This window comes from Cavia porcellus, unplaced genomic scaffold (assembly GCF_034190915.1).
Source record: "Cavia porcellus strain 051 isolate PalLab524CR breed Dunkin Hartley unplaced genomic scaffold, mCavPor4.1 scaffold_5, whole genome shotgun sequence".
NCBI classification, from domain to species: Eukaryota; Metazoa; Chordata; class Mammalia; order Rodentia; family Caviidae; genus Cavia; species Cavia porcellus.
In genome coordinates, this window is record NW_026947488.1 from 111,874,306 (window position 1) to 111,887,775 (window position 13,470).

Sequence of the window (13,470 nt, forward strand, 5' to 3'; positions counted from 1 at the left end):
AGTCTGAGCAAAGTTCAGTTGTGTTGCTGTGCTTCTATGTGAAGTCCTTGCTCGCAGACCTGAAGCAGGAAGTGAGGTGGACCTGCTGGAGGTTCAGCTCCAGAGGGATACACTTGGCTCAGCTATGTCAGGCAGGGCTAACCCTCACCTGACTGGCCACCCTGGCATCCAAATGCCCTTGCCCAGTGCTGGCCCTTGGTTTGGGAAGCACTGGTTTGCATTGTAGACTACCAGGGCACTGGCTGACCCTTGGAAAACCTTCCTGTGCTGTGAGTTTTTCACACCTAGACCTGCACCTCTATGGCCCAGGGCACAGTTCTCTCCAACAGCCATGGGCAGCATCCTCCAAACAGCTCTCCTGTACGTGCTCTACGTGGAGACAAGGGAGGGTCCCAGCTCCTTCCTGCTTCAAGCAGTACTGTGAGTCAAACACTTGAAAAGAAATCTTGAAATCTTTTGCAGCATTCTGTGTTGGAGAAATCTCTCTTCTTTGTTCTATGAATTCTAGAGACAGGTCTATATATAGCTGTGATAGGAGCTGCAAGACAGGACTCTGCTCTGCCCTACATGTTCTCTTCAGTGCTGTTCAGCTCCTGCCTTAAAATGTGCCATTGAATGGGGACACAGCACATCTAATTGATTTGTACCTGCATGAATCATCTTTAGGAGGCTGAGTGTTTTCTGCACCTGTTGTCCACAGGTGCTGATTTCCTTTTGAATTACAAGACTTTCTCACTTCTCTCGCAAAATGGGCTCATAAGACCTCTTTTACTCCAGTAATTCAAACCCCAGGATGGTGAAGCACTTTCATCATCAATCCCAGCACCAAACAATGAACCAGTGAGTGGTGCTAGGTTTAGCTGCCTCTGTGACTTCATGAGGCTTTTGGGGGGACACCCATATGCAAACCATAACACCTTCTTATTTTATTTTATTTTATTTTTTGTCTTTTTAATTTTTATCGGTACCGGGGATAGAACTCACAACTGCCTGCTTGCAAGGCAGGCACTTATGCCGCTGAGCTAATTCCCCAGCCCCACCATAACACCTTCTAAAGTAAATCCTCTGAAGATGCCCATGTGCTGGACTAGAAGATAATAACTTGCCTTAGTCCATGTCTTTATCTTATTTATTTTATTTTATTAATTTATTTTTTGAGACTTTCATCATGTAGTTCAGACTGGCCTACAATTCACTATGTAAACTAGGTTGGCCTAGAACTTGCAACAATCCCCCTGTCTCAGCCTCCTAACTGCTGGTATTACAGGCATCTACTGTAACATCCAGCTGTTGTTTGTTTAGTTGTATTTATTGATTTACTTGAGACTACACAATTTAATTATCCTTGTTATATTTCAGTACACAAAAATGCTAATAAATGTGATGAAATTCAAGACCAACCTAAACAACTTAGCAACCTAGTAAGGCCCTATCTGGAAATAAATTATGATAAAAGGACCAAGGCATTGGATTCAAACCCCAGCACAGCCAATAATAAATAAATCTATAAATAAACAAAACTGCTTAGAAATAAATAAAATTGCTTGTAAGTAAATCTATCAGTAAACAGAATCTATGGTGGGTAGCTCAGATGAGAAGTGTCTTTAAAGCAATTTTATTTCATTATTTTTTACATACAATGAACTTTCAGGTTTAAAGCACAAAATTAGAAGAATCTTGGCATGGGCCAGGGATATAGCTAAGCGCCAAAGTGCTCCCTTGCAACCACAGGTTCCTGAATTTGGTTCCAAATACCAGAAACAAAACAAAACTAAAACTGAAAAACAAAAACAAAAACAAAAAAATCCCCTAGGAATCTTGCCCTCCATGAGCCCCTTGAAAACCATCACCCAGTGGTGATGCATAAGTCATGTCCAAATTTTCCTTATGGCTCCTTACAATTGCTTCCTTCTATCCTAAGCAATGCACCTGCTTTTTGTCTCTGGGAATCACTTTGTATTTTCTAGAGGTGACAGGTCTGTAACCACCCACTATACAGAGTGTTTTTGTTTTTGTTTGGGTGGAGCTAACAGAGTTTTTTCAATCCTCATAACCATGTGAGGTTTCCCATGTGCTGCTCCCTGTCAGTGGCTGAGCCATCACATCCCACTGTGTGAATGAACCACAAATCCTCATGCGTCCATCAGCTGAGGCCCTGTGTATTGTTTCCAGTTTTAGTCTTAAAAATAAGTTTGCTGCAGTCATTCTTGTGTTTGTATAGCTGTAGCACTCATTTCCCTGGGGAAGATACTTAGTGTGAAGTTGAATATTTCGTGCCTTGAATGTTTAACTGTCTTTCAGAGTAGTTCTTCAAAACAGAATTAAGATGCTCTTCCTGTGAGTATTTTTAAACCCTGCTTTTATGTTTTTCAGTCTTTTTGGGTTGATTTTATAAAATTTACCTAAGGAAAGGTTATTTCTATTACACAAAATTCACCATTTTTTGACTTTGGTTAGAATTTTAAAGGTGGAAATAGCCCAAATACTGTCTATAGGCACATATGTAAATCATGTATAATTTTAATATCACAAAATTTCTGCTGTTTGGTGATTAATATTCATGGTCAACTTGATGGGCTTGAGAGCTGTCCAAGGGATTAGTAAAGTGTACTTCTGGGCTCATCTGCACGGGTCACAGAGGAATGATTCGAGGTACTCCATCTGGTCTCTGGCCCCTTCCTCCCTGGCACTGTGCCTCCACTCTGCTTCCTGGCCACCATGAACTGTGCAGCTTTGCTCCATCACACCCTCCTGCTGTGGTGTCACTGCCTTGGGACCAGGCATGACTGACTCCCTGAAACCATAAGCCAGATTAAACTTCTCCTCTTCTCAGCTGTGGTTCTTGGATTCTGTGTCCTACTAATGCGAAAGCTTGACAAAGAAAATTGTTTTTATGTTTACATATGTGCTTCAACCTACACAGCTTTTATAGAATTTACCATAATTTCACCCTTACTTTCTGGTCAGATGTTGGAATTGTTTTCAATTTTTTTGTGCTTTTAAATGAGATATTCACAAATATGCTGTTAAATGTATTCTTTCCTGATTTAGAGATTTTGTGACTAATGGAATTGTATTATTCTAAAATGTAAATATTTACTTATTTTTATAATTCCATTTATATAAATATCCAGAACAGGCAAAACCTTAGAAAGCATGTTAGTGGTCTGTGGCTGAGTGTGGGCAATGGAGAATGACAGTTTAACGAACCTAGGTTACCACTGGGGATGGTGGAAAAGTTCTTTAACAGGCATGGTGAGGGTCTCACAGCCCTGAGTGCATGAAATGCCACTGAGCTGTGTGCTCCAGGACGATGCTGAATTTTAGATTGACTTTTACCTTAATAAAGAAAGAACCACAGATGAGGAGTCTCCCTACCCCTGACTACAGACCTGTAGAGTGGGAGCCCCCTGAGGACAGAACTGGTCATGGAAACATTTCCCAAATGCTTCTTCTTCTCCCTCCTCTGCCCAGAATGAAGGGATCAGAGATGTGTTACTAAGTGTAGTTGAAAAAACAAGTGTGCACGGTCAGGACCGTGGAAGCTTCAACTGAAATTTTGTCCTTTGAGTGATATATGGGATGTGTGTTATGATCAGGACCTGGGAGCACATTACTCATCAAAAAGTCCAAAGAGAGTCACAGAAATGTCCCTGAATCCACTCAACTCTTCTGTCCTCTTTATCATATCCTATATATTGTCTAAAATATGTTAAAACCAGGCAGGACTGACTCTGCTGAAACCGTAAGTTAGATTAAACATCTCTTCCCAGTTGTGGTCTTGGATTCTGCATCCTACTAATGAGAAAGCTTGACCAAGACAATTGTTTTTATGTATACATAAGTGCTTCAACCTACACAGCTTTTGTAGAATTTACCATAATTTCACACTTACTTTCAGGTCAGATGTGGGAATTGTTTTCAATTTTTTATGCATTTAAATAATTAGCTGTGTACAAACATACTGTTAAATGTATTCCTCATGATTTAGAACTCTTGTGACTAATAAAATTAAGTGTTTGTCAAATGTAAATATTTACTTATTTTTATGCTTCCATTTGTAAAAATATCCAGAACAGGCAAATGCTTAGGAAGCACAATAGTGGTTCATGGCTGAGCGTGCAGAATGCAGAATGACAGTTTAATGAACCTAGGTTACCACCTGGGATGGTGAAGGTATTCTTTACCAGGCATGGTGAGGGTCTCACAGCTCTGAGTGCATGAATTGCCTCTGAACTGTTTGCTCCAGGACAGATGCTGAATTTTGCCTTAATAAACAAAGAAGAGCAGATGAGGAGTGGCCCTAACCCTACTACAGACCTGTAGAGTGGGAGCCTCCTGAGGACATCACTGGTCATGGAGATCTTTCACAAATGCTTCTTCTCCTACCTCTGCTTAGAAAGAAGCCATCAGAGACATGTTACTGAGGGTAGGTGAAGAATCTGATGTGCACAGTCAGAAGATGGGAAGTTTTAACTGTATGTTCTGTCTTTTGAGTGATATATGGGATGTGTGTTATAATCAGGACCCGGGAGAGTATTACTCCTCAAAATGTGAACAGGGTGTCAAAAAATTGTCCCTGAATCCACTCATCTCTTCTGTCCAATTTATCATCTCCTATCTACTATTGAAAATATGTTAAAATATGCACAACATGAAATCCACTAATTTTGTCAGTGAGTTAAGAACACTTACCTTGTGCAATTATCAGCACTGTCCTGCTCCAAAACTCTGTTTCTGAACAAAAACTGTGAACCCTCCCAACAATAGCATCATTTTGCTACCTTCAACTCCTAGAAATACCATTACACTGTCTGTCTCCATGAAATGGATTCTTCTCGGCCATCACATATTTGGAATCATATAACATTTCCTTTTCTCGCTGTTTTATTTCCCTTAACATAATATTGCAGGATATATACATAGCACCTTTTGTTCATCCAAAATTTGGGGTTTTTTCCCCCATGTTTTGGCTCTTAGGAATAATCCTATTGTGAACATGGGAATGCATATATCTGCTTGAGCTCCTGATTTCTGTTAAGCTGTATAAACACATGTAGAATTGTTGAATCATAGAACGATTCTATAGAATTTGGAGAGGATGGCTATGATGTTCTCTACAGCAGTCAGTCCATTTTACAACCCCATCAACAGGGCATGTGGTTTGGGTTTCTCACTGAGATCCTCTGGGCCAGGGAGCAGTCACAGAATCTAATCAAGCTGCTGTCCCTGACCCTTGGTCTGGGGAGCCTCAGGCTACACTCCACCTGATGGGTTTGTGTGGCACATGAGGCAGTAGGAACAAAGAGGGACTGGATTCAAGCCACACCCAATTTAAGGTCAGTTCTGAAGTGATGTGAACTCTTTAGAGTCTGTCCCCTTCTACACCATGGAAACCAGTAGCCTGGTGACCCACACCTTGCAGCTCCCCACTCCCCAGTGAAGCCCAGATGCCCACAAAGCTGACCCTTTGGAGGTTAAGTGTGTGGATGCTCCACTTTCTCTGTTTGAGGGGAAAGAGCTAGATGAATCAGCTGTTGCTACTACAAGTTCAGCAGAGCTCTGATTGGCTGTGTCCCAAACTTAGTTGCTCACTCTCACAGTTTCCAGTGAACTGATGTTCAGGCTGGGATCTGCCTTGTGTGAGCTGAGAAATCAGACCCTGTTTGAATGCCCTGTCCATGCCTGGGATCCCAGTGAGTGCCAGAGGCCAGACAGGAGACCTGAGCATGGAATCCTCACCCTTCAGGTCTCCTGGATCAGTTAGGGGAAAGCTTTTGGAGAACAAGGGCCCATACTGCAAGCCCAAACCCACTTATTTATTGCACTGCCTACACTGCAACTAGATCTGAATACTGAACTGAAGTTTTAGTTTAGAAAAAACTGTTCATCCATTGACATATTTTGCTTGAGAGAAAAACACAATCACAAAGCTTTCAATGATACAACCTTTTATTGAAAAGTGAAGGTTTGCCTTTTACTAAAAAAAAAAAAAAGAAAAGTGAAGGTTTGCATTTGGTATGCTTTCACACAAAAATGTTATCTTTGCTGTTGCATGCATACTGATAGTTTGTCAAAGGTTGGCTCATACTGCATTCATTTCAGAGCAACACATGCAATACTCAAGTCATCTGTTTGTCTGTTTCATGTATCAGATTTAATATAATTCAAAGCTGAAAACGTGGCCCAAAAGCATAAGATGATCCACAGTAACAAATGCAATCCCCAGTGTTTTCTTCGACTTAATTTTTTTTGTCTTTTTGAAGCAGAGTCTCACTATACATTTCAAGATGGCAATCAACCTGTGAGTAGAAGAGACCAGCCAGGAGAAGGAACAAATGAAGGTGAGAAACATGGAGCCATGAGAAGAAAGATATCTACAACTACATGAAGCAGGTCATAATGTAATGGCTTTGTGAACGAGTCAGTGTGTAAATCTCGCAAACATAAAGATAAATGAAAAAGTCAGACCCTCAAAAAACACAAGCTGTAAGAGTACATATATGGATATAAGGGGCTGGGGGTTTAGCTCAGCGGCATAAGCACCTGCCTTGCAAGCAGGCGGTCATGAGTTTGATCCCCGGTACCGATAAAAATGAAAAAGACAAAAAAAAAAAAAAACCCAAAGAGTACATATATGGATATAAATGAACATGCATATGTATAACTGACAAAAACAGGACAAACTAATCACCGGGTAGGATTTATCTTAGTGAAGGAGAGGAGGAGCATCCAGAAAAGAGCATAAAAGGTGAATGTTCATTTCATTTATGAAAACTCATTGAATTCAACGTTTTCCTGTATTATTCCTTGTTACCAAAGCTGCACTTTCTCTGCTGCCTTCCTATAAAACTTGTCAAAGTTGACTCGCTGCTCTGCCGCCACCTCCTGGCCATTCTGTGAACTACAATGCTGGACTAGAGAGGGGTCCTGGTGCAGTTGGGCTGAGTGAGAGGGATGCTGGTTAATATTTTTGCAGAAGACAAAGCCAGCCAACCAACCAAGCCCTGTCACTGTGCAAACATCGCTTTAGGGACCATGTGAACACAGCATATCCTTGACCCAAACCCGCATGTGCACACAAATGGAGTGGGACAAAGTCATCAACCTAATCACCTTCCTCTGGTTGCCATCTCTCCTATGTACCCCAGATCTCACCTACGACTGTAGTTTAGACTCATCAATACGATAAGATGTCTTTCTCACATGCTATATCATATAAAATCCTACATCCTTGATAAAAGAAATGTATTTGATATACCGTGAGGTTAGCAGTAATTAATTTCAATGCCATATAAAAATTTGTGTACATTTACTTAGATTTTACACTTTAGGCAAAACTTGGATTTTTTAACAGACATCTGTAGAAATCTAATAAATTTAGGATAGAGCATTAACTACTATATATATATATATATATATATATATATATATATAGTTATTAACCAATACAATTATATCTTATTTATGCAATAACAAAATGCTTATTTAATAAATTCCAGTAGATGTAGATCAAATTTTAAGTACCATGACCAACTTTAAAGAGATGTTGAAATATTTTACTGCTGTTTAACCTTTAGATGTACACTATGAGACAGAGAGCACTTGTTATTTTTGTATGCTCTAAACATATGCAGTCTTAACTCTGTACCTGAGATTCTCCTGATCTTGACAAAAATTGTCCTGGGGTGGGGACAGTACAACCAACCATGGAAGCAGTAGGCAGCTACACCCAGGGCTTTTCTTGACTTAGTTCATTCAGGAAGTTGCCACAGTCATCTGTGCCACCACTTTGGGCCCTGTTTGTGTTGTCAAGAACTTTCTCACAAAATGGGGACCATCCTAGAGAAGCAGGTGCCACTGTGAGGAGTTCACCAGTTGAGGACAGAGAACTGTACATGCACCTAGGACAATTAGGGATGTACAGCTGCAGGCCAGGGTCAGGTCAGGGAGCTGACAACACTAAGAGTGAGCAGCAGATGGAAGGGAGCTGTTTCCTGACAGCCTAATGGGATGCTTGCAGAGGGCAGGCCAGGCTGAACAGGTGTGTGCTGCGTGATGGTGGAGGATGAGGAGCCAATGGGATGTTAAGTGTGATCAGACATCAGGGATGGAGGCTTGTGGCCAACTGCCCTAGCAGGACACTTGCTAAAACTGGATATTGCAGATATGAACACAGAAGCCAAAAATGAACTGAGAGTGAGAAATATGAAATAAATATAGATGAAAAACTAAGACAACACTGAGATTCCACCTCACACTGAAAAGAATGTTTATGTCAAGAAATCAACCAGTAAGAAATGGTAGAGGTGTTGTGGGCAAAAAGGAAGCTTCTCCACTGCTGGTGGGAGCATAGACTGGTGCATCAACTGTGGAAATCAGTGTGGAGATTCCTCAAAACACTAGGATTGTTGGTCCCATTTGACCCAGATATGGATAACAGATTAACTTAAATTAGATTAACTTCTGATCACCACAGGGACGTTGTGCTATACTAGGCCATATGAGTGTTTGTTCTGGAGGAATTTTTACAAATGCATTGTGTTTAAGGTAAAGAATGCAGAACCCAAAGTCTCAGTGGAACGCTGCTGGGACAGCACAATTTGGTTTGCAAAGATGTGTCGAGAGGACTGGTAAATGTGAAGGCCAGGTATAGCCAGAGATGGTTCCTGGGAAATCCCAGCTTCAGGATACAAATGTATCCAGAGTTACAATGTCTTTTTTTCTTTCCAAGAAACTCACTGAAAAAAAATCCACTGTCTTAAAGATAAAATAATGCCTTAAACTGGGCCTTCTTTTGCATTTTACCTAAAAAATGGGCCATTGCCTGCTGCCTGTAACTTGAGCTCCTGCCTTCTGTAGATTCACAAATTCCACAGGTTTCCATCCCCCATAACACAGAAGCTGCCCAGCCCTAGACCATAAAGGGCCTCATTCTCTGAGCACCTGCACTCTATTCTGACTGCCTGCATCTTTGAATCTGCTTACTAAATTTACCTGAGGCTCTCCTAGGGATACATAGCAATTCTCCTCCATGACAAGACTGGAACCTCTGCACCAGGCCCAGGATGAGTGGAGGTCCCCATCTCCTCTTTGTGGAGACTTCTCAGACACTATCAGGTGACCAGAGGATCCTGACTAGGGTTTGGGCAAGGAGAGAATAGTTGTGAGACACGAATGCAAGTGACACATGTCACTACCCACTAGAAGCCTTAAAAGTCAGTGCTGTGAAAGACAATAAAACAAAATCAGGAAAGCTAAGACTTTCTGAGGTAAGTCAGGAAATGGCTACAGGACAGTACGCTGAAGGTGAAACTGAAGGATGTTCCCTTGACTTAGAGAACAAATGAACATCTTCACCTCCTCCTCCAACACCTCTCACTCAGGAACATCCTTGTTAACTAACAGTCAGATGCACATGTGACTCAGAAGTCTGTGTAATCATGGAGCTGTCTCTGAAAATAACTCTGGGAATCCTCTACAACAAACTTCACTGCATTTGTTTTATGGGGCTGCCTTGAGGGCGTGCAGCTGAATTTCAAAACAGTTTCCCATGTACAATTTCTTTAGACATCTATTTTTTGTAGTTGACATTGAATAATGAGTAAAAATTCTTTTGCCTCTGCTGTAAGAAGTGCAGTGTCCCACTGAGGGGAAGGAAGTGCAGGCGACGTGAGTTGGACACCAGTGTTGGCTCCTGAGTGATGCACACATGAGAAATGCTTCTTGTTTGTGTGTATGTAGCTTTGGATTGTAATTGTCCCTCAGCGATCCTTGTGGTAGAGGCTTGGTCATCAGCCTGTGGCACCACTGGGAGGCCAGCATGCAAGAATGTAAACATAACAACATATACAGAGGCTGGACGATAAAGACACAATTCTCCCTGCCTGCTGCCTGCTGCTGCTGATGTACTGAGGTCTGCCTCCCTGCTGTCTTTGGGGAATTCACAAGCAATTTACCCCTTAACCTCCACCTCTCTGATAGATGTAAAGGCAAGGGAGTAAAGTTCCCACCAGCAAGGAGCAGGTTCTGAGTAGGATACCCATGAGGGATCCTTTATCTAGAAGTTGTTAATGGGTTTAGAAAAGAGCTACCGTATGGAATGCTACCTACTTTTCAGGGTTCAATCTATGTATTGTTGTAGGGAACTACTCAGACTGTTTCACAGTTCAGGGACATCTAAAGACAACTGAGGACATGACCCTGCTTGTCTGCACAAGCACATAATTTGGTACAGTTATGTAACCATGACTTAGCATAGGTGAACTCATATGAACAGGTTAGAGCACTGCACAAGAATGTAAATATGAGATAACTACCTGTGTAAGAATTATACATCAATAACAGTGGTTTTCTGCTCTGTTTCACTCTGCCTACCACTGTTGCTGATGTCTTCAACATGTACATTCTCTAATTTTGTGACCTCACCCAACACAATCTTCATTGAGTACAAAAAACAGGCCAACAAGTGTTCACCCAGTGCCCATGCACAGCCCATGTACCCTTCAGCCAATGTCCTGTATGATCATGATCTTGACAGGTCCCAAGAAACTGCAGGAGAGTCAGCAGATGTTTTTGTAAGGTCCCGGGAAGGTCACAACTCAGCAGGCTCCATTTTGGACTTCCTGACTCCATTTTGGGGCTGCTGTCCTTAATGCCTGGTAGAATTCTAATTCCTATTTCACTGATTACTGTTACAGTGATGTAAACCTAAATTAATCACCCTGGAACCACATCTACAATAAATCATTAACAGGAAAAGGGAGGCTAAAAAATGTACCAAAGATAGTTACCTCTCTACATAGAAAAAGAGCAAATATTTCTAATTTTTCTCCTTGTTTGTTGTACTTCTTTTTTTTTTTTTTTTTTTTTGTCTTTTTTATCGGTACCAGGGATCGAACTCACGACTGCCTGCTTGCAAGGCAGGTGCTTATGCCGCTGAGCTAAATTCCCAGCCCCTGTACTTCTTGAAATATGTAAATATTACCATAATTACCAAAACAATCATTGAGAGACAAACAGAAAAAGAAAAATTAGAGGATCCAATGATGAAACTTCAAAGCTCCCCAGCATGGTGACCTGATTTAGGCCTCTGCTGATTCCTACTGCAGCACCACCCATTGTCCTCTTGTTTTCCTTAGGAAAACAAGAGCCTTGTTCTTTATTCTTGATGGCCAAAGATGCAAGGCTGAAGAAGATGCTGCAAAATAGTGCAGTGTATTCTGGCTCCACTCCTGAGCAGGTGTAGCACTCATACCACCAATCTGAATGCTAGACAATGAACCAATCAGAAATACTGGATTTGGCCACATTCATTATTGCATGATGCTTGGGAGGGGCACTGACATAAACTATGACACCAATAGAGGCAAAGAGACTGCTCTCATACTCTCAGCATGAAGCTTATGGTCTACTGATGTAGGGGGATATTTATCAAATCACTATCCAAGTATAGGCTGAAAATTTCTAATCTGAAATCTGAAGTCTGAAAGGCTTCAAAATCCAAAACTTTTGAGTACTGATTTAGTGCCAAATTGAGAAATTCCAGAAAAAGAAATTTTGTATCAAACACAAAATGTTATTTAATTAAGATTATTGGTACATTTTAGATGTAAATAATGATCATGTTAACCGTGGGAAATTTGTAACATACATGATATGAATCTTTTTTTTTTTTTCTCCATTCCCCTACCTTTCCTTCAACTCCCTTCCCCTCCTTGTTTACGGAAGGCTTGTTTCCTTCTTTTCTCCTCATTTTTTTTCATTTCCCTTCTTCCTTTCTCCCTCCTCCATCCATAATTCCCCATCTCATTAGAAAATGTTCAAATATCTATTTTATTTTAGTCCTTATCTACATTTTCAGTTTCCCACACCAGAGAAACAACACAATACACATGTTAACCACAAAATTAATACAAATATTGTATAAAATTATCTTCAGACTCTGAGTATGAAGTATATATGAACTATAAATAAATTTCATGATTAGACTTGGGTCCCATCCTAAAGACAACTTATTATGTCTATGCAAGTTCACCAATAAATAAAAAAATCAGAAATTCAAAACACTTCTTGTCCCAATCATTTTGTATAAATGACACAGAATATGCAGAAGTTTAATTAATAATCTCAAGGAAGAAGTACAAGGGCTGATCAAAATATACAGCTAAGATTCAAATTCTTTACATTTACTACAATAAGAGATACATACTCATTAATCCTTCTTAAGAAACACATTCTGAAAATAAATTAAATAACATACACCTCCTTGCTTCAAACTCACATCTCCATTTGTTCTTGCAATTTCTGGAGCAGATTGGAAGTCCTCTTTTGCGAGTGTATTTACAAATTGAGATAAAAAAATATAGTGAGTTCTGCTGCTGAGTGCCATCCAATGGAAGAATGGCTCATATATACACTATGGTGTGCCCTTATCCACCTGATTCACACGATCTGGACCCTGTGACTTCTGACTCTTCTACAAAATCAAAATGACAATGAAAGGTAAACAGTTTGAACTCATTCAAGACGTTAGGGCAGCCACAAAAGCAAAACTAAAGATCCTTATAAGAGGACTTCCAGAATTGACTCAGAAGAAAATGGCAAGAATGCTGGAATCAGTATAATCAAAGGAAGGAAGAACAGGGTGTGGTGGTGCAAACCTGTAAACTCAGCACTTGGGAGGCTGAGGCAGGGAAATCTGAGTTTGAGATTAGCTTGAGCAATACAGTGAGTTCAAGGCCAGCCTGAACTCCATAGCAAAATCCTGTCTCAAAAAACCAACAACAAACACACAAAGAACACCTAGCTGATTGTTTTATCACAGTTTTGTGTTTGTGTGTGGATTACTGACCAATAGTCCCGCATCCTGGATGCAGTAAAAGGGAAAGGAGAAAGTCTGGCTTCTTCCTCTTCAGAAGAGTTCAAGTCCTTGCATCACCTTAGGTGTCATTTCCAGGATCCTAGCACAGCTTCTTCTGCTTCCTGCCAGAGACTCTCCCAGGACTCCTACTGTGAGCTCCTGGCCTCAGACTTGTGACTAGATCTTTTGCATCTCCAATGAGCACCTGGCCCTTTTGCATTCTTCTCCACCTGACTCTGCAGATGGCCTTCCTAAGCCTCCTTCATAAATCCTTTGTCTGTCACACACACACACACACACACACACACACACACACACACAAATTAAATCTGAGCCTCTAGTGAACCCTGACACAAACTACCACTAGCCACCTGTGCAACCTCCCCTGAACAATTTCATATCTCACTCATGTGAAAAATCCAAAGCAGAACTGCAGTGGTGCTGCGCTAATTATGGGTTAGTTAACGGAGATGTTGGTGTTGGGCCCTTTGGGTTAAAATTCTGTCCACTGCTTTGTTATTGGAAAACGTATTAATGTTGGTGTGTAGGCTCACACAGCTATGAAAATGAAGATAATTCCTAACTCACACTCTTGTAAGAATTAACAT

General features: G+C 40.9%; 1 protein-coding gene across 1 annotated transcript in view; it reads right to left on the reverse strand.

Moving 5' to 3' along the window:
• Positions 1-5,934: 5,934 nt before the first annotated feature.
• Positions 5,935-13,470, reverse strand: part of LOC100734190 (alcohol dehydrogenase 1-like) — a 226,088-nt gene continuing 218,552 nt past the window's right edge. The window contains exon 12 of the mRNA XM_063249452.1: positions 5,935-6,302. Within this exon, the coding sequence (XP_063105522.1) occupies positions 6,158-6,302 (145 nt within the window). The 3' untranslated portion in view covers positions 5,935-6,157. The remainder of the gene's footprint in view (positions 6,303-13,470) is intronic.